Below are 20,310 nucleotides of genomic sequence, written 5' to 3'. Positions count from 1 at the left end.
CCATCTGGACGCAAGTGTCTTAATTGGACACTAGTAAAGCAAATTTGACTCAGTTTACATAAAGCAAAGGTTCACGCTCATGTCTGTGTTTTTTTATGATGGCTAAACTGTTTGTGGATTTGACAATGGTGATGATGATGACTGAGATGATGATAGTGATGGTCATCAGTATCCTCATGTTGTGCTTTGGCAGTTTGGCAGTCTGGATAATTCAGATTTCTTCATGGTAACACACTAGAACAGCGAAATTGTCAAATGGTGAAATAATGGTGATGGATACAGCATTGACAGTTGGGCTCTTATTTTAGCTCTGCAGGTTTGAATAATGAGTCTCTCCCTCTTCTGTCCCCTCTCTCCCTCTGCCCTTTGCTTCAGGTCAGAACATCGCATTCCCTCCGGTGGCTCTGTGGGTTACTGTTGGCCTGGCTGTGTGTCTGCTGGTGCTGCTCATTGCCCTGGCTGCTGTCTGTCGCAGGAAGATCAAGGAGAGCTGTGAGGAGGCCAGGAGAGAAGGTAGAGGGGATGGAACAGTGGGGGATAAAATGGTAGAAATGACTGCACATTTTGCACCAGAGTACATGCTCATATTCATTAGTGATGACTTTCGAAATCTGTGTACCATGCCCAAGGTTACATATCGGCATATTTTCCCTCATTAAGAGCAACATAGAACATAGATCTGAGAGTGGTGGCAACTTAAGAAAAAAAAAAAGTAATGTTTTCTTTTCTTTTTCTTGAGCTTTGGTGACGTATTACATACACAGTTCAGAAGCTTACTGAATAATGGATGCTAACCTATCATGCTCCTCCGGTCCTTTCAACCCTTCCCAGGGCCTTTTATTAAAATTCAGAAAGATGCTGTTGATAGTGGGGCATGGGTCAGTAGATAAATGCTTTAATTGCGACGTGTTGCTTTGATCATGTGGGAGGTTTAACGAGAGTGAGGGAGATGGAGCAGAAAGCGGTACTGAGATGTTAACTGCTCAAGGAACTTTGAGAATCTGGAGGGAATTCTGCTTAGTGTGTATGAAGCAGAATCTCGGATGGCGATGGCGGACACATATCTGTGGCAGGGAGAACCGTCATTACTCAAGTTCAGTAATTAGCATTGTGGAATGGCTGAGGATCGCCGCAAGTGCAAAGAGAAAAAGTTTTGAAACGAGATAGATGGAGCTGGTGAGTGCAAAGCCACCAGCTCTGCTGTAATGAGATCCACTCAGAATGGAGGAGACATTTAAATAAAGGTCAGCCTGTGTCTGTATCAGGGCCCAGAGGTTTAAAAATAAATATGGAAGTGACAAAAACTCAGAGGAAAGTGTAAATAGCTCCGTGAAACATATGAAATCAAATGAAATGGAAAGGGAGAAATATAATGCAGTTCTTCCCACAGGCAAAGGGCTTGCAGCGTTGCTGGGCCCTTTTCTTAGTGGGTTTCATAAGGAGCAGCGTTTCTCCCGAGCAGCCTTAACACACCAATGGCAGGATTGATTATATGGTCATCCACTGTCCACCTTACTGAAATATGATGTCCCATTCTGTCCCCTGCTAGCGATGTTTTCACAGTCAGTGGCGTTTTCAAAGCATGAAACCGATGACCGAGAACGCTGACATATTCACGTATTATGCAAACTCTTGCCACTCCTGAAAGAATAAGACTGTATGAATACAGATGTGGACGGGCTTAAAATAGGACAGTAATGCACATATCCAGAGCTGTGGGGAGAGCAGCAAGCCGGGAAGTGCAGCCTAATTGTAGTTGTCTTATCTTTTAATGGTGTTCCCGGGTATAGCCTGATTGAAGTGAGTCTCCCTTCACTGTGCGTTGGTCGTGAGGGTGAAAAGGTCTGTGGAAGTGGAGAAGTGAGTTTCTCTTCCCTGTCATAATGTATGCAGGGCACCCAAAACATTGCATCGGAACAGAGCCGAGCAGCTTGTGGCATTGCATCTGGAAAAAGATCAGTTTCACATAGATCATCACTCTCCTTCATCCTTCCCCAGATAATGACCATGACTATGTATCTCATAAATGCATTCAGTGACCTATTCAGGGCCACATTTCCATTTCTCCAAAGCTCATTTTACATGTAGATAAGCATGTGATTTAATCAGACCCACACTTGAGATCATCTGTAGGTGACATGCGACAGATTTCCTCCTGTGTGAAGGATGAAAGTTCAAAATGAAAACGGTGTTTCTCTCAAGGGATTGTTTTTCCCCACCGTGATGTTCATGTCCACAGCTTCACCGCTGCACAGGAAACCCATGCAATAACATACATAATGTCACATAGATTTACAGTACATTAGAAGGCCACATAGATACATAGACATACTGTACTTCTTAATCCTAAAAACTGGGAAATATATGTGTTACAGCAGCACGGTAGCAGACCCTAAACAATTAAAAATTGGCTTAAGAAATCTCCGTATTGTAATTTATTTTTAAATGACTTTGCTTGTTTTATTCATGTCACTGGTGATTCTAAGGTGGAGAACATAAATGAAAAAAAAGCTATACAGCACAAATGCTGCTGTCATTAAGACTTTGCTGTGTGTCCTCATGTTCAGAAAGACTCTAAAAGGAAGACTACTCTGCTTCCAGGGTGCAAGAATGGATTAATCAGGCTATTACAGTATGTTTCTTTTAGCAGTGATGAAGGTTTACAAATTGGATCCATTTGGTTTGGCTTCCACTTGAATCACGAATGACATCACAGCGTTTATTTATTTTGAAGTACAAAGAGGTTACTACACAGCAGGAGGGGAGGACGAGCAGGCACGGTAGCACTCTTCTTGCTTCAGTGAGTAGCCGTTCCTGTCCTCTGACTCTCATCATATAACATGGTTTGTCCACTTTTAGCACTTAAGCCGTAGCCCTCCTCCATCTCACCCCCACACATTGTGGATGTAGCCAAAGGGGCATAAAATTGATACATTCTCAATGTACAGTGAAGGCCGTCTTAAAGTTTACTTAAAAGTGTATCTTGGTGCCAGTCTGACGATTAAAATAAATCCCCCAAAATCTTAAACTGAATGACTGATGCCATTGTTTTGGCTCACTAATGATAATGTGTGGGCATGAAGTGTTTTTCAGAAGTCTGATTTAAAATAACAGAATTAGCACAAAGGAGGACAAACGAACAAAGCCGGCGTATGAAGTTTCATATGCAGACTCTTTGAATCTAGAAGCTCAGCACATTCTGCTGCTGTAATTTTTTTTTTTTCGCTTCATTTCCCCTGGAGGATTTTAGTCTCTGCTGTCAAACTCAAGGAGCGTCAGGCAAATGCACAGCAATATAAACAAATGAGTTCTCGACATTTAATTGTGTTCAATTATCAGTTCAATCTTATGTATCTGATGCTAAATAGTGATTCTCACATCCAATGGCAGTGAAAAGGGTGTCAGAGAATTGATATCAACAGCCACTTAGATACTCTGTTCCAGAACAATTTTTAGCCTGTGTGTGTGCATGTGTGTGTCTTTGTGCCGCGAGTGTATGTCTGACAGCCATCACTTGGTTGCCTCCCTCACTCTGTTGACAGTGGGTTTTCATAAAGCCAGCAGCTAAAGCCTAATATGATTACCGTCTCTGTGAATGGGCGCGATAGGAGGTTAAAGGGTGGGTTTGGCTCTTTGTGTATGCGTGCGTGTGTGCGTGTGTGTGTGTGTGAATGATGTGGCAAGGGCACCATTGTGTACAGCTTTGTCGTCATATAGACTCGCTCATCACAGCCTGTGTCCTTTGAGCTGTGAAGGATCAGCTCACCATGGGCCTGTGATGACGTTGACGACATTGTGTGTCTGCCTTTGTACTGTAGCTCCCGGTGATAATGGCTTCTCTGTCCTCTTACAGCTGAAGAGGCCAAGGAGCTGGAAGAAGAGGAGTCAAAGACAGGTCAGCCAATGAAACACCTGGTCAAGCTGCCGCATTCATCAGGGACCAGCTGTATGTTTTAGCTGTGAATTGCTGTGCAGGTGGAAAATGCTGGTCAGGGAACTGCAGCAGCCGGAAAAACAACTTGGTGAAAGTGGCCCCTTTAGATAAAACTTACTCTGAAATATATGAAATCTTTTGACATGCAACAATCTAAGCCTTGTTATCACCAAAGGCTGTAAACACTGTCATATATTTTCATGAGAAACAGTACATTTTTAGACACAGTGATCAGTATATCTGTACTAAACCTCTAATAATTTTCCTCAGGAGCAGATATCAAAAGCTTATTATCAACCTTCACAGTAACTAGGTTGTTGAAGTGGTATTTGAGTTTTGAGAAATTAAGTTTGCCTGAAGTCTGGCTTGGCCACATTGACCGAAGGATCTCAACTCCATATCTCTCATCAAGAAGCAGCAGAAAGAACCCCCCCCCCCACACACACACACACACACTGTTCTGTTTATAGAGCATGGATATAAAAGGACTAACTAATATATGACTAATATAATCCACGGATGAGTCTGACTACTTGAAAGAAGTCCAGGAGGCAGGATGGTAGAGACCAACAGAACACGTATCTGAATGTCAAACTTGATCACATGATTGTGAGAAAACACTGATGAATCACGAGGGCATGCCAAAAATGACCACATCACTGCAGCCCAGTGGCTTAAAACCTGTGTGTGTATGTGTGTTTAAAGCAAAGATAGAAAGGGAGACAGACGCACTAATTTAATGATGCCAACAAGCTGTTTTACATTATACACCCCCCCCCCAGCTAATGCTGTTAATGTACGATCTATCTTGACTATTAATTTAATTTAATGGTAACACGTTCTACAAGTTCCGAGTTCCACAAATGCCATCAATAGTGCTGCCTTGTCTTGCACTCAAATTATTCTGTTTACCATGCTGATGCTTGGCTAGTTGTTTTTCCCCCTGCTCCCAGTCTGTGCATATTCTGCTAACAAGCTGCTCATTCCATACACTATACTGTATATATCTTTATTTTTACTATACTGATGCAAGAGTGGTTCAATATTCTAACCTGGTGCAAGAAAGCAAATAAATATGCTCAATGGTAATGGTAATGGGAAATTACCCCATTCAGTACTTTTTTTTTTTGCTTTGGGGCAAAAAAAGTTCTGGTTTCCTGAAAGATATTTTGCTTTTCAATTGAAGCCAGTGAATCACGACAACTATCTCAATGTGCTTATTTTTCTGTGATGAGAGCAATGTGATATTTTACCAAATATGGCTCTGACCTTATGAGTCCAGTATTAATTTTGCCATTAGTAAGCAGTGCAAGCTTCTTGTGCCTGCCAGTCCTGAGCAGTTCTCCCTCAAGCGTTAATGTCATTACAGTTATTCATTTGACTCCTTCTTTAGTCTGATTGAATTATTTAGCCTTTCTGTGAACAGCAAAGTTAATACCATGTGATTTTAATAAGCTGAAAGGTAAAGGGGAGTCTTCGAGTGAAGGGAGGGGGGGGGGGGGGGGGGGGTTGGGGCAATGACTTTTATTCTCTAATGCCTTCCTCATGAATGTTTTAGTGAGATCTGTGCAGCCAGGCATGGGGTCATCCAACCCACCACTAGCGAGACTTAATAGTGCAGCCAAAGGATCCAGGAAGAGGAAGGAGACCAGAGCTGGGAGGCAGTAGTATGCCTGCAGTGACTAGACAGCGACTCGCAGCCTTCCTCGCTCATTGTCCACGCACCTGTGTGATCCAGGTGGAAGCTGTGGGCAGTGAGCTTGTGAAGTCAAGCTAATGGCTCTGCCTTCAGAGATCACTCAATAAGCACTTCAGACAGGCAGCTTTGTTTAGCCATCTGGCTCCAATTGTGCTGACAAAGGCAGAGGTTCCTGCATGAGACAAAAGAGCTAAAATGAGCCCCACTTTAATAAACCCAGGATGATGGGGAGCCACGTTTGTGTGTTATCTTAATGAACTGTCCAAAGGAGAGTGTGTCTCCCCTTTCAAAGCCAGCCTGATTTGAACAATAACCAGTGATAACTAGGGACCTGGGCACATTCATTTGCAATACAGTAGGATCACTTTGTTGCCTTTACAGCAGGGGCAAATAATATACACATACCACACAGAGAGGTAATTGCTGTTGCACTGATGCACAACCACATGCAGAGATGTGTGTCCAGCTTTTCTGACTTGATCCCTCAGATCTTCACCTACTTTCTTTAATATGTTCAGTAATCTGAGTGCGATGTGCTGTGTAAAAGGGGCGGAGGTCATGCAAGGGCATCTCCTCCTGTCAGAAGTTGGCTTTAGTTTGTGTTTTAGTTTGTGTTTCCTCCATCGTGGACTCAAATGTGTCAAGTCTTAGCAATGAGGCCCTGGAAGAGAGCATTATTCCGTGACCCAGTTCTTTCAAAGAAAAAAAACTGATTGTAGAAAAGAACAATTTGACAAACCTTTTAAAAAAAGGAAGCTCCGAGCAAAAAAAAAAGGGTTTATTAACCCGTCTTAACTGAGGCAAGGTCCCATGATGGTGGATGGTTAGGAAATATCAGGCCCTTTAAAGCACACAGAGGTCCATCCCTTCACTTCCTTCTCAATGTTAAGTCCTTCACTGAAAGCCAAGCAGCTCCTCCCCCTGAATATCGTCTTTCTGCATGTTTGAGTCTTTGCCTTTGACTCATCTGCCATATATGAAATTGAAGTGTTTATGTCCATGCTGTTTTTCGTGGAAGTCAAAGTGTGTCCTCCTGAGTAAGTGAAGTTGATGAAATTTGAAAGTACAGCTGGATGTTCCTCAGAATGACATAATTTATTGCCTCCATATAATCCTTTGTACACACGGTACAGTACATACAGTATGACTAGGGAAAGAATAGTTGTATTAAAACTGCATTTTAGGCAATCGGATGGGATGTATAATGTATAATTTCATTTTGTAAAACCTGCGGTGGTGTAATCTCCATCCTGCTGTTTGTTCCACGTTAGCCTGAAAACATGACCAAACAGAAATTGGTCTGCTGATGAAAAAAAATTAATCTTCGGTATTGCCAGACTAAGGCTTATTAAAAAAAAAGTTGCATACAGGATTGTTGTAACACAGCTGAGACCTGCAGGTTACTAATTTAGCATTCCTCATAGCTACAGTTTGAATTAAGAGGGCCCTGGAAACCAGCTCTCGGCATCTCTTCTTGTCATGCCCTTCCTTTTCACTGGCACCACATACTCAGCCACTCTCCCAACGGTCACACATTACTGACTAAACATATGTAAATAGAACATTCATGTTGCCTTCATTATTAGATGTGGGTCACCGGATAACTTCAAGAGCACTAATTAAAGGAGCTCCCTGCACACTATTGCTTAGTAGCTATTTAAGTGCTGCACTCATGTTCCTTGCTGTTTCAGCACCATACAGTAAGCTACATGTTTACAGCTGTGTTTTCTCCAAGGATTAACCCGGAGAGAGGATGTTTCATTGTTGAAGGCCATATAACACTGGGATGATAACAATTGCAATTATAAAAAATGATACCACATAAATCATATAGTTCTCCTCTGGTTCTCCCCTTATTATGTCTGTATGTATCATGTCTTCAAAGGGAGAAATTGTCTTTATTAAATATTATTAAATTACAAAAGTGGGTTGCCAGTTGTTAGAGACAGTGCAGATGTGCTGCACACAAAGGAACCTCTGCAACCTCTCAGTGGTTATCTGTTGACCTATGAGCAAAAGGCCACCTGACCATTGTCTGAAGAGACGGATGAAAAGTCGCTGCCCTTTCATAGTTTGGAATAAAATAGTGTTGCCACAGAAATATTCAGAGCTGTGCTTCCCATCAGGCCAGTCCCACTGAAATTACAAAAGTAATTGTGCTATGAGTGCTTTTGTGAGAACAGAGCGATACTAAAAGTTAAGGAAATCTTTTTTTCTCCGGATTAATCCTCCTGTACAGCACCATTTACATCCTTCTCCTACCACCCCTCTCACCCACTTACCCAATTTCCCCCAGTCTGTCTTGTAATCTATGCTTCTCTGACAGTACTGCCAAAGTCCAGTGGGAGAGTGCCTATCCATCTCACTACCCCAATCTGTCTCCCCTGTTTGGTTCCACATGAGCACTCAGCTGCTGTGACTAATTAAATAAAGCACTGTGCCCGCTGCTTCCTGTTAGCCATTGCAAGGTTGGTGCACAGAGATGGAGCAGAGGAAGGAGGAGGAGGGAATTCAATAACGAACGCATAGCATGTGAAAATTCTGTTGGTCCATGAGAGAATGGACATGAAAGTGGAGAACAGTATGACAAATAAATTATAACTCCATTATGTTTTTTGTAACACTACGCTATATCTGAGTAGAACAATTCATTTTAATTTGTTCTTTTCTCCCCAGCCATGACGCCACTGAAAAGTTAAAGCCAAGAGAATGAAGGTGAGTATGGTTTTACCATGTGCAGGGATGTGTCTTTCAGTCCATTTTTGTATGTGTTGCTGTGGCGTCACAGTTTGTTCACTTATCAGAATTGCCCAGTGTTCTCGGTTAGTGCTGCTGTAATGAGGCTAGGCTGCATTCATTCAGCAGACCGCCTGGAATACTACAAGTCTTGGCATTTTGATTTCAGGAATCACAGGGTCACTGATAAATCTGTCATGCAAAATATAAAGCCCAGGATTTCCTTGAAGAGTCCAATTAAAGTTAAACTTAAATCAGACAATTTGTCAATGAAGCCTTTCCTTCCGTTGGAAACTGATATTTATGTGGAGTTTCTAAACTGCAAGCTTCGCCTCGTGAGGAGCTGCAGCAGACCATTTGGATCATTTGGCTGCATTTAGCATTTTACTGCTTTTCTCATGATTGGAGGTTTTGGGTGTGGGAGGAACAGGTGACATTTTGATGCTGTGCTGGAGCTCAATTTATCCAGATATGTTTGACAACTGCTGGGGGTCATGTGACAGAACAGCTAGAGTTGGGGTGTCATGAGCAGCCATTATGAATCAATAGTTGTAGTGTACTTCAACCTGTAGGGGGCTCGAGCACTAACTCTTGTGGGACACCTGTCCATGGAATAACATAATGAATGAGTTTAAGCAACAAGTCCAGACCTCGCAGTAATAATTAATAATAATAATTTAGCAAAATATCTGTGAATGAGATTAGAAAGAAGCCACTAAAACGCAAAACTTAAAAGAAATGGCATTACAGGAGGGGGGGTGATCCCTCAGCATGGGCCTCTGTAGGCCATCAGTAACTAACAAAGAATAGAAGTTTATGGCAGATTTTCTTGTGTTCAAAGCAGAAAGAAATGGTTTTTTTTGTCATGACAGATGTTTTGTTATTGGATGGTGATATTTTTGGAAACATTTTAGAGGTGCTCCATCAATTCTGAGTCGAATCTTAATGATGTTTTTACTGATTTGTTGGTGCCGGAGAGACATCACGACTTATTTTAGCTGTTTATTGTTTCCTATTTCTCGCTGTTCAAAACCACTCCAACTTCATCAGGTAGATAAGAGAAGCCTACACTGAAAGTCTTTGTATTTGTGAGACTGAAGAGCACCTCCGAAGCACAACAAATGTGACATGCTAATTTCATTTAACAGGCGTTTGTGTATGCGTGTCTCCAGTATTGGCACATATTTATTTGGGAAAAGGGTTCAAATAAAGCAAAATAAAATAAGTTGAGTGATACTCAGTCACACCACTGTCAGCAAGCAGTTTCTGGTTTCTGTTGTGTGACTCATTTTCATCACAATGATGAACAGTTTCAACTATATGATTCTCCGATTGGGTTTTTTTTTCCCATGAAGCCAGAAAAGACGGTGATAGAAGGAGCAATTTCCTGTAACTAACCAAAATAAAGTCTGGCCAGGAGGAACCACAGAAAGGACATTAGTCATTACTGTAGTATCCGCTGACCTTCAGCAAGACTGTTACTGCTAGGTAATGTCCCAGAGCCTGTAGACCCATCCACTGCTGAATCATCCCGGATCAATTATTCTAATATTTGTGTGGCATTTTTTCTATCGATTAACGGATTTATGCAGAGTGCAGCATATCTTATTTAATAACGGAAGCTTCTGCATTTAATTAAATTGTTTAAGAGTTAGTGGGCACTTTGTTTTCATAAACCTTTACATTATCGATGCATGTGTTCATCAGTGACTTATGTTTATCCACCCGAACTTTTATGGTTTCATTACCAGCAGCCAAACACAAATATGAAAACAAATGGCTATCTGCACCCCACGGACTGTCTTGTGCACGTTGATTTGTTGCTGTCATTATTAGTGGCTTTGTCTTATTGTATGTTATAACAAAATGTGACACACTGATCATTATCAGGGTGGTTTCCAACAAATTAGAAATGTAAATGTTGACCCGCTACCAAGAATACAAATCTGGAGGCAAACTGTGGTGTGGGGAATGGTCGGTTGCATTAATCCATCTCTAAAATCAACAGTTTCTCATTTTCTGCAGTTATTAGCTTTTTTCCTATGAAATGTCCTCAGTTATTCATACTGTACTATTGCAATAATGTTGTATAAAGCAGCGTTAGAGACATGTGAGAGAGTGTCACGGTTAAATGCATCATTGGTCATAAACAAAAATCATATTGTAAAAAAAAACGTGTTTTTCCTTAAGAATCTTTGTACATTTTCAGTGGAAATTCTTCCCCAGGTTCATAATTTACAATGATTTACAGAGTCTTGTTCTCTTAATATATAAAAGGGTAATAAGGAATGGCGTAGTTCAGAACTTTGCCCCAGCTCGAGATGACTGCAAATAAGAAGATAAATATTCAAAGGAAGACATGAACTGAATAAAGGAAAGGAGCAGCAAGAACCACCCGGTCATCTACCTGAGGACTTTTGATGAATCCCAATGAGAGCACAGATTACATTTTTAAGATAGGCCCTATAGGTGCAATTAGTGCTACATAATGGTACTTTCTCAGCTGCTTCAGCAGAACAGTAAAATATTGATTTAATTCACCACTACACTGTATATATTCACTTAAACTCTGGACTGTCATGCTAGGAATCTCTTTTATCATAATACTTTTAAGCAGTAATAGTCAGGATTTCTTCTCTCATAGCTTTTTAAGTAGGGAGTGCTTATAGGGAGTCATGTCTCTGAGGATGCTTTGGAAGAGATAAAGGTGTAGGGAGAAAGGAGAGAAGTGGCCTCCGTGTGTTTAAAAGTCTGCTGCAGGCTGATGTAGGCGCTAGAGTGTGAGCTCTCAGATGATGTAAGGTTTTTGAGTTTGGTGTATAGGCGGTGAGAAAGACGGGGGCTTCTCCATTTCATCTCTGCTGCATGTGGCAAGTGAGGCCTGGCAAACACTGATGATGTCAGACAGGACACTAGGATGGGCTCTGGTCAGGGAGGGGCGGTGTATCATCAAGTGGCGTTTGACTCTCCATTCCAGTATCTCTGGTCCCTGCATTATTTATGCTTTTTGTCTCTGCCATTTATCAGCGCTTTTATACCTTGCAGCCTCATTCTACTGTACATCACCTGTGATGGAATAGGTCGCAGCAATCATAGCCCCTGAAGGAAGCCAATAACTGAATATAGTCACTCATATTAATACCAGAAAATAGACAAGTGTGCCACGCAGCAGTCTCTGCATACCAGGGAAACATTGGCAAACATTCATCCACCACTGAATAATAATACGTAACAGGGAAAATGTGCTGGCGCCACCGTCATACCTTAATATTAATTTTCAGGTCATGGAAGTGGTAATGATGTGAGCTGTGGTAGGAGTTGCACAGCGACTGAATCACTGATCAATGACAACTAATGAACACAGTAGGAGTTCTGCTCTGTTTGCCTCTCGACAGAGAGCCGCCTTCTCCTCCAGAGAGCTCTTTTTTTCTTTTTTTTCCTGTTTTTGCTAGAGAAGCACAGGAGCCTTCATTGAAACTAACTGCCTGTGGGCTCAATTAACTACCATAGATTACTCATGATGCAGATCAGAGATTGTGCACAAGAGCAGCAATGTGGCGATGTTAAAAGACTCACACACACACACACAACAAATGTGTGAGACATTGTGATGCTGAGATACGTTATCAATGTATGGATTATGTAAAAGTCCCATAACAGGGTCCGTAGCAATTAAAATCAACTGATTACTGAAATGATCAAAACAGACGTTATTTACACGTTTTTGTTTTTTTTCCGGTCGCTTGGTAAGGCTCTGCACCAAAGTATGGATTATTATTATCAGATAGAGCAAATGTAAAAAGCAAAAGGCAGCACCGTGACTCTGTGACCCTGAAGCAGATGTATGTTTTGTTGTGTTGTTATGGGCAACTGAGAGCTCCATGGTAATGGCGTGGTTATGTGTGGTCTCAAGGCTATGGTTTTGTCACAGCTTGTTAGCATCACTGAATGAACCCCTCATTGCTGTCAGTTTCTCCACCTAAACAACACGTCCAAGCAAACGGACACAAATGAGGACACCTCTTTCCGATCATTTGTCTCACTCAAGCCTCTTTGCTCTTGTTTGTGACATCTGGGTGTTTTTCCAGGATTTCTGAACGTTTGCTTATTTGAAACGTTGCAGCAACCAACAATGCCAGGAATACAGTTTGTATTCTGTCCATCACAGGGCCACATAGACACAAACAACCGTCCATTCTCAGACCTATGAGGAATAGAGTTTTTATTTCTAAATCAGTTTTTTGGACAAATGTCAAAGCTGGCATGTTTGAATGGGTTGCAGCCTATTGTTTACAAAACATGGCGATCAAAGACGATATGTTCAGCATCGGAGGATTTACAGATGGCTCGAACTTAAACACTGAGCAGCACTCCTGCTGTGATGAGAATATACTTACCGTGTTGTTTATTAAATGAAGAGATGACTTTTATGCGTATCTTTCTGAAGTGTGCATGCATAATTGTGATAGTTTAATCACACATGTCTCTGCAGGTTACCCAAGCCTTTTTTTTTTTGTTTAGTTTTTTTCACTTACTGTAGCAGTGAATTAACTAATAGGTTAAGGAGTACCGTGATCAAAGTTGGAAAATTTCCATTGGAATTAATGGAAAAAGGTTGGGGACATAAATATAGTTGGTAAAAAAAAAATATTGTAGCATTATCTTTGCTAAAACAATAATATAAGCAAAATATCGATTTAATCATTGAAAAAATATTGTATTTTCATAGTTTGAAAATACACTTGTTTTTTGCGCTCCCTGATTTGTTCTTTGCGTCATGGTTTTTTGTTTGTCTTAAGAAGCAGTGTCTGGAACTTGTTCCCCAAGTTTTTCCCGTCAACATCAGACAAAACTACAAAATAATTGTAAATGTCTAACATTTGTCAGGTTATAAACATTATATAATTACAATTATTTGGTCAGATGTCGACAGGGAACGAGTTCCAGATGGACAGCGACTCTAAGCCCGTGTCTACTTCTGTTCCTGGTTTATACAACATATATATATATATATATCATACTTCTTCTTTAGGGTCATCTGGTCTTCTAGCTGTCTCTCCAAAATTCAATAGCCAATAAGCAGGCAGCTTCCTAAGGCCCGCTCGCAAAGAACAAATCAGGGATTGCAAAGAACAAGTGTATTTTCAAACAATAAAATACAATATTTTTGAATGGTTAAATCGATATTTTATTTGCTTCTTAGAAAGTTTTGTTTGTTTTCGTTGAAAATATTGACACAAATCTAATTCCATCAATTTCCAGTTAATTCTCATTCATTCCTGTGGAAACTTTCCAATTTGTACTATTTCCACAATTCCCAAACTAAAGTTTCCATGGAAGGATGGAAGGTTGCAGTATTCTGCGATAATCAGTATCAGTAATTGTTCATCAGGCAGCAATGACTTGTTCAAATAAGATTCTGTACATACTAGGTCATTTTTTCCTGTTTGAAAATCAAATCAAACTCACTGACGTCAACATGTCCCAGTTCCTCGCCTCTGCTCAGTTTAGCATGTGAGGGGAAAGTCACCTTCAAGCTGCATCAGCAAACAAATAAATCACAACACGGGTTGAAGATGGTCACGGCATGCCGCCCCGTGTGACTCTTAATATTCATCCAGATTAGCATACTGAGAGTGTAAGTGCTACAGGGTAAATGACTGACTCGCTTACCGAGGTGGCCAGCGTCCCAGTCTGAGCATGGAATAAACTCTGACTTTTTTTTTCTATTTCCCTTCCTTTTACATTTCGCCTGGTACTGACTCACCTCGCCTTTGGGGCTTACCACAGGAGTCTCTTCAAACGATCCTTTAGACTGAAGTGAAGAATCAAGATTAATGCACTTCCACGTCCCACCGAGGCTCAGGGGGAAAAGTCTTATAATTAACACCAGGGGGCTGCAGGTTGATTTTAGAGAGAGGTCAAGGGTGGGGTACCTCAACCACAGAAAAAGAGCTGAGAAAGGTTGTGAGAATGTGTTGCTGATGTGGCTCTGCTGCTCCAGAGTGTCAGTTGAGTGATTAAAGAGATTTTTTTTTTGAGTAACAGAAATACTGAATCTTTTGTCTTGTTTATAAATAGTTTGACGTGAAATAAATTGAAAATATAAGCACACTTTCTTGATGTGAGGTGGATTAGTAGTGACAGCACTGTTATTGTTACTGTTATTGTTGTTGTTGTTGTTATAATAATAACTTATTAGCCCAGTTTAGCACTGGAAAGCTTTCCAACAGTGAAGAATTCTATCCACTCACATTTCTAAAGCTCATGATACCAATAATATCACGATACAATGATTCTGTGATAATCAATATATTGCTAGACAATCATGTAGCGATACATCACGATACCTGTCTAACTGAACTAAAAAAAAAACATCCGTGAAAAGTTAACAGTGCTGGGTTTCTCTATTTATTCACAACAGAGAGAACCAAGTGCATAAAGTCTATGTATTAAACGTGGAGGGAACATCTCTTAACGTAGCTTTCTCCCATAAACTCCCTCTTCCTCGGCCAGGTAACACCACCTAAATGTGTTAATTAAAATATGGATATTTCCCCTGGTGTGTCGATAATCATATTGCACGAGGAAGGACAATTATGTGTCACCAAATCGATATTTGGACCCACCCCTAATTATTAATAATCAATGTCACATTTGTGTTGTACTAAAACAGGTCAGTGGTGCGAGTAACCGCAGCGGCAAATAAAAATCTCAGTTTATGATCCACTGTAGCTTCAATTTTTTTCAATAATTCAAATGTAGACGCCTTTACACGACAATCCTTTAAAGGTTCCTCTGCACAAATCATTTTAAAAAGTGGGGGTTCGTTCAAGACACAGAGAGAGAGGGACAATGCAGCGCTAAACTTTATTCGGTGGCGTATTTGGAGACATAAACCATGCAATTTACTAGAAGGCTATGCATTTACGCGCATGGTTAAGTCTAATAATAATAGCCTCTTATATTTCTTCCCACGCTGATGATACTAACCGCTATTTAAATATCACCCACACTTCACTATTTGTGTCCTGCAGGACCCATGGATCGTGTCTCTATAGCCGCCCTCTAAGGTCTGTGGAGTAATTGCTGAAATGTAAATGTATCCATGAAAGCAGGTCTGAATGCCCCCCTTTGAGTCGTACACACGCAGGCAGTTATCCAGTTTTGCGTTAAATTGTCACAGTGCGTTTGATCATCTGGTTATGTTCTTTAATTATCGCCAAGGTTAAGCTACTCTCTCATTATCCTGAATGCCTCTCCAAGGTTATTTTCAAACACTTTACTTTTATACTCCCATGCCTGGTGTTTGTCTTTGATGCTTACTTTGGTTGATGTTTCTTTCGGGGTCAGAAAGCAGATTTGTGTGTTTCAGAGACAAACAAGAAAAGAAAGTGCACGGGAAGTTTAACGATGGAGAGAACGAGATATGGCGATATACATTTCGGTGGGAATTAGGAGAACGAAATGGGCCCGGCGTGGATTTGCTACGCTTCATTAGACTGAACCCATTGTGCCGCTGCATCTTTCACATGAGCAGTCTCCTATAGCCAGGTTAAATTAGTGTACAATCGTGTGAACTTGGTTGTAAATGGATCTGTCCATCAGCTCGTGTCTCAGGTGTTGGAGTGGATGAGCACTTATGCTCTGCCGCGGCCGCTTTGGATTCTTCCGTCAAAGTAAAGCTGTCCGTTAAAGACTTTAGATGGAATTTGCTTTTTTCCTTGCGAGGTGCGACGTGTCTGCTATTTCCTGAGATATAGATGAACTCAGCGACAGATGTTCATCCACTGTCTGGGGAGGGCCAAGGAGGGCTAGATGTGAGTGTTGTAAGAAGCTGCACGTATGAAAATTGTATTTTGTTCATTTGGATGATGGATAAGTTGACAAGTTGTATTACTTTCTGGCAGGAAGCAAATGGAAGCCAGACTGTGTTTTCAAATAGAGCTCTGCTCCATAAAGCAGATATTCTGACAGGGAGCTTTGCTATTTGCAAGGATTCCTATCCTGCACGAATGACAGACTTTATAACTCTTTCTGTTTTTTTTTTGCTTTGACATTTTGAAGCTGCTGGCAAATGCCCTCAGGGTTTCACTTCGGATTTATCTACGTCCCACCAGCCCGTCATGTGTAAAATGAAATAAAGGGATGATAATGAGTGTCAATTAGGGAAAGGAGGCGCTCACTAAGAGAAACTATTTTTGTATTTCCTGTGATGTCATTTTAGGGAAGACAGACACAGTCAGTGCTTGGAGTATGATCATTCGTAGTGAGCACACAGACTCGGAGCTACTCAAAATACAGTAAATCAAAAGTCGACTCGCGGTCGGTTTTGATCCGCTTAAAGGTCTCCGCACATCAACAGCAGCGCAAATGAGCGGCACGAGGTGGGAAGAAACGGAGTGGTGATGAACTGGTGCACAGTCATTTTAGTGAATAAAAGAAAAAGAAATAAGTGCAGCCAACACTGGAGAAGAGCAACTGCGCTGCTTCAGGGAGAACATTAGGACGTCAGTCTGACAGTCGGAAGGTTTTGTTTATTTTAAACAGTCCCAGTTGTGTACATTTGCTTGTTTTGAAGTAAAAGCTGCGGTATCCCTCTGTGAAATTCAGTCACTGATGTGAACGCTGCATTGACTGAATACAGGCTCTGAAAATATTAATGTGTGAATAAATCACGCTGGTGTCTTAAGTTTTAACCCCCCCCCCCCAAAAAAAAAAAAAAAAACACAAAGTTTTCCACTGCAGAGATGATTATCTCCTCGCTGTGTTTTTTAAGCCGCATCGCTCAAAAGGAAACAGTAAATTAAAAGATCAATCCTTTTGGGTAAACCCACAGCATTCATTTAGGATTTCAGTTGCATGCAAATATAGCAGACTGCCTTGACTAATGTATCTAAAAACCAAATCACCAAGCATATCGGCAACTATATTGCTTTTAAAAGCTTCAAGTAGGAGAGCTTCATGTGTGACATAATTAAATTCCACCCAAGTTAATTCAAACTGTTTAATGATGCAGGAAGAACAATTTATTTCGCTGCAGTGGCGGCGGGGTGGTCCACGGGGGCTACGAGGGAAGAGAAGCACCACGAGTTCAGTAAGATAGGTTACGATGAAGAGGACGACTACAGGGAGAGAGAGGCTTGGAGGTTATTGCATCCTTGAAAACGCTCCTCCTCCACTCGGTGTTATTGTTTACGTAATGGTGCTTCATTTGCCGGCTTTTGCATGTAATAGTGATAGATAATGATCACGTCAGGCCAAATTTTAGTAGCGGGATTAACTCTTGTTTACTTTAGTTATTGGATTCGTGACTGGTTATTGTGACCAGGTGCGCAGTTGTTTTTTGTTTGTTTTTGTTTTTTCATTATTTTTCAAAGCTAATATCCTCTCTCTCACCGCAAACAGCCTGACACTGTATGAATTGTGGTTTTTTTTTGTGTCTATTTCCAGGAGTCAGGGCCAGACTGCGAGTCAGAGATGAGCCTGGCGGGTGTAATCCCAGTCCACCTATCCATCAACCTGGAGACTATTTCCAGCGTCCCCTACAGAATGTCAAAGTCTCGCTGAGCGGAAGATGAGTCCATCATCTTCTTTCTAAGACTTTCCCTCGAGTTTCCATCAAAACACATAAACACATCATGTGCCATCATTTTTTTTATTGCCCTCCCTTTTCTTGTCGACGCAGAGCCGAGTGAACGCAGCTGAGAAAAGGTTGTGCTCCGTTGCTGTATGCAAAAGAAGGAAAACCATACAGGGGTGTGACAGGATCCTGTCTCTGTCGCCGACATCAGTGTGCACGGGGCTATCGCGAGGCGTGTGCCACATGCTCCCCTGTCTAATACGAGCTGAGACACTTAAGGAAATGACCGTGCCTCAGTCGCCGTCACCGACTCCCTGCCAGCGAGAGAGCTCGGCTCTCCCTTCTACTCCACTTGCACTCGCTAATTAGCGTCTGTCGCTGGAGTAGCTCGTACCCTGTCGCTGCTCTCTTATTCTCTTATTCAGTCACTTGAAGGAATTGGAATTGAACGCCAGCTAAGCTCCAGCAAACCGCAAACGGTGCATGGGATTCACCCGGATTTTCTCGCTGACCTGACAGCCTTATATGTAAGAAATTGTTTTTAATGCACGCTGACTATCTCAGCTAGTTGCTCACACCTGCTGGTGTGGGATGTTTTATCTCCTCCAGACACAGGACTGGACAGACTGTTTTATAGCTTCTTCTTTTTTCTTTTTTTTTTTTCGGTACTTTAGCAAGTCCCCCACGCCATATGTCCATGTATGAATGCCAAAGCCATTTGTGCCTATTCACATTAAAGAGACATGTTTGAACTGCCTGGTCATTGGTAATTATTGGTTCCATTGCCAGAGCCACTTTGTGCGCTCTCAGGCAGAACACAGTCGAGTTTATTACAGACACTTCTCGTCCCGCAGGACGAGCACGTTGCTCCAATTCATTCTTCCATTTTTCCAATAGTTGATTTATCTGCCAAATAGACGATTCTACATAATGAGGAAAACATGAATTATGGTCAAAGTAATACAAATATTGCATTCACATGCAGATCAGCACTGACAAGTCAAATTGTTTCCAGTTAGACGCAGTCCTATTTTCGGGCTAATCCCCCTCTGTTTGCAGATGTGCAGTCATCCCGAACATTTGACTTGTTTTGAATAATGGATTTTCTCTGAGATTGTTTGTTTTCTGTCACAAGTGAAATAGCTACCTTGCATCAAGGCTGACTTATACAAGCGGTGCAGCCCGACCGCACAGGAACACGCGCCTATGTCGTGTCCTCCTCCTCCTCCTCCTCCTCCTCCTAAGCTGGATGAGACTGTTGATCAAACACCCGGCTGTGCGCTAGTGCACAGATTTCTCTGTACAGTAGCCCTTGACCTTGCTGTGTGTCCTCATGGCCCAGACGCCCGTCTGAAATTAAATTACAGATTAGTGGCTCCAGGCCCAAAGAGGGTTTTATTTGGTTGGCCCCTTCTCTGAGATGTGCTCATTCTCTCATTCAGGAAGTGGAGAAAATGCCAGTGTTGAAGACTTCTTCTTTCTTCTGACTGCAAGTGCTGGAACCAGTGGGCCGCAAGAGATTGTAAGTAAAGTCGGAAAGAGTAAGAAAAAGGCACAGAGGAGTGGAGGAAACAGGTTTGTATAAACACCAACAGCCTCGTTAATTTAGTCTGTTAAGCCTTTATTGTTCATTCATTCATTGTCTACTGCTTTATCCTTCACAAGGGTCGCAAGGCAAACGTATAGAGACGGAACAGCCATTCGCCGGTGTCAGTTTAGATCAGTGGTGTCAAACATACAGCCCGCGGGCCAGAAGCAGCCCATCAGAGGGTCCAATCTTGCCCGTGGGATGAATTTGTGAAAAAAAATGACTATATTTTTCAGTTCCAGATTCTTGTGACTGAATGTTTTATGCTTTTTGTTTTGTAAAAAGCTACTTCATTAAATGCTCTTGTTTGTTTCTTGTTATTATGCGGTTATGATACTGGTCCGGCCCACAAATCAAATTGTGCTGTATGTGGCCCCTGAACTAAAAGTAGTTTGACACCCCTGGTTTAGTTGTTTTGGTTCATTTTTTTAAGACGATAGTAAGTTTTCCTGAGAAAGGCGGAAGATACACGCCGAAACTGGTTAACAAAGGTAAAGGAAAACTTAAAAAATTAACCAAAAACACTAAGTTCAATCACAAGACATAATGAACTTTCACAATATACGCCTGGTTTAGTTTCTCCAGGTTCTCCGGTTTCCTGCCATAGTCCAAAAACATGCAATATGGGGATTGACCGTAGGTGTGAGTGTGAGAGTGGGTGGTTGTTTGTCTCTATGTGTCCCTGTGATAGACTGGCAAACTGTCCAGGGCGTCCCCCGCCTATCCCCCTCGGTGACCCTCATGCGGAGGATAAAGCGGTAGAAGATGGA

At 41.6% G+C, this 20,310-nt stretch overlaps 1 protein-coding gene across 2 annotated transcripts in view; it reads left to right on the top strand.

Annotated features, from left to right (window-relative positions):
- Nucleotides 1-18,704, top strand: part of cd276 (CD276 molecule) — a 66,209-nt gene extending 47,505 nt beyond the window's left edge. The window contains exons 5-8 of one of the 2 annotated variants that reach the window (XM_058630113.1): nucleotides 376-513; nucleotides 3,854-3,895; nucleotides 8,310-8,348; nucleotides 17,823-17,961. In XM_058630113.1, coding sequence (XP_058486096.1) covers nucleotides 376-513; nucleotides 3,854-3,895; nucleotides 8,310-8,332 — 203 coding nt within the window. In that variant the 3' untranslated portion in view covers nucleotides 8,333-8,348; nucleotides 17,823-17,961. Of the gene's footprint in view, nucleotides 1-375; nucleotides 514-3,853; nucleotides 3,896-8,309; nucleotides 8,349-17,822 lie in introns of both variants that reach the window. The other variant, XM_058630112.1, reaches the window with a different exon arrangement.
- Nucleotides 18,705-20,310: the final 1,606 nt, after the last annotated feature.

Source organism: Solea solea, chromosome 5, assembly GCF_958295425.1.
Source record: "Solea solea chromosome 5, fSolSol10.1, whole genome shotgun sequence".
NCBI lineage: Eukaryota > Metazoa > Chordata > Actinopteri > Pleuronectiformes > Soleidae > Solea > Solea solea.
This window is presented reverse-complemented; position numbering and strand designations above follow the sequence as displayed.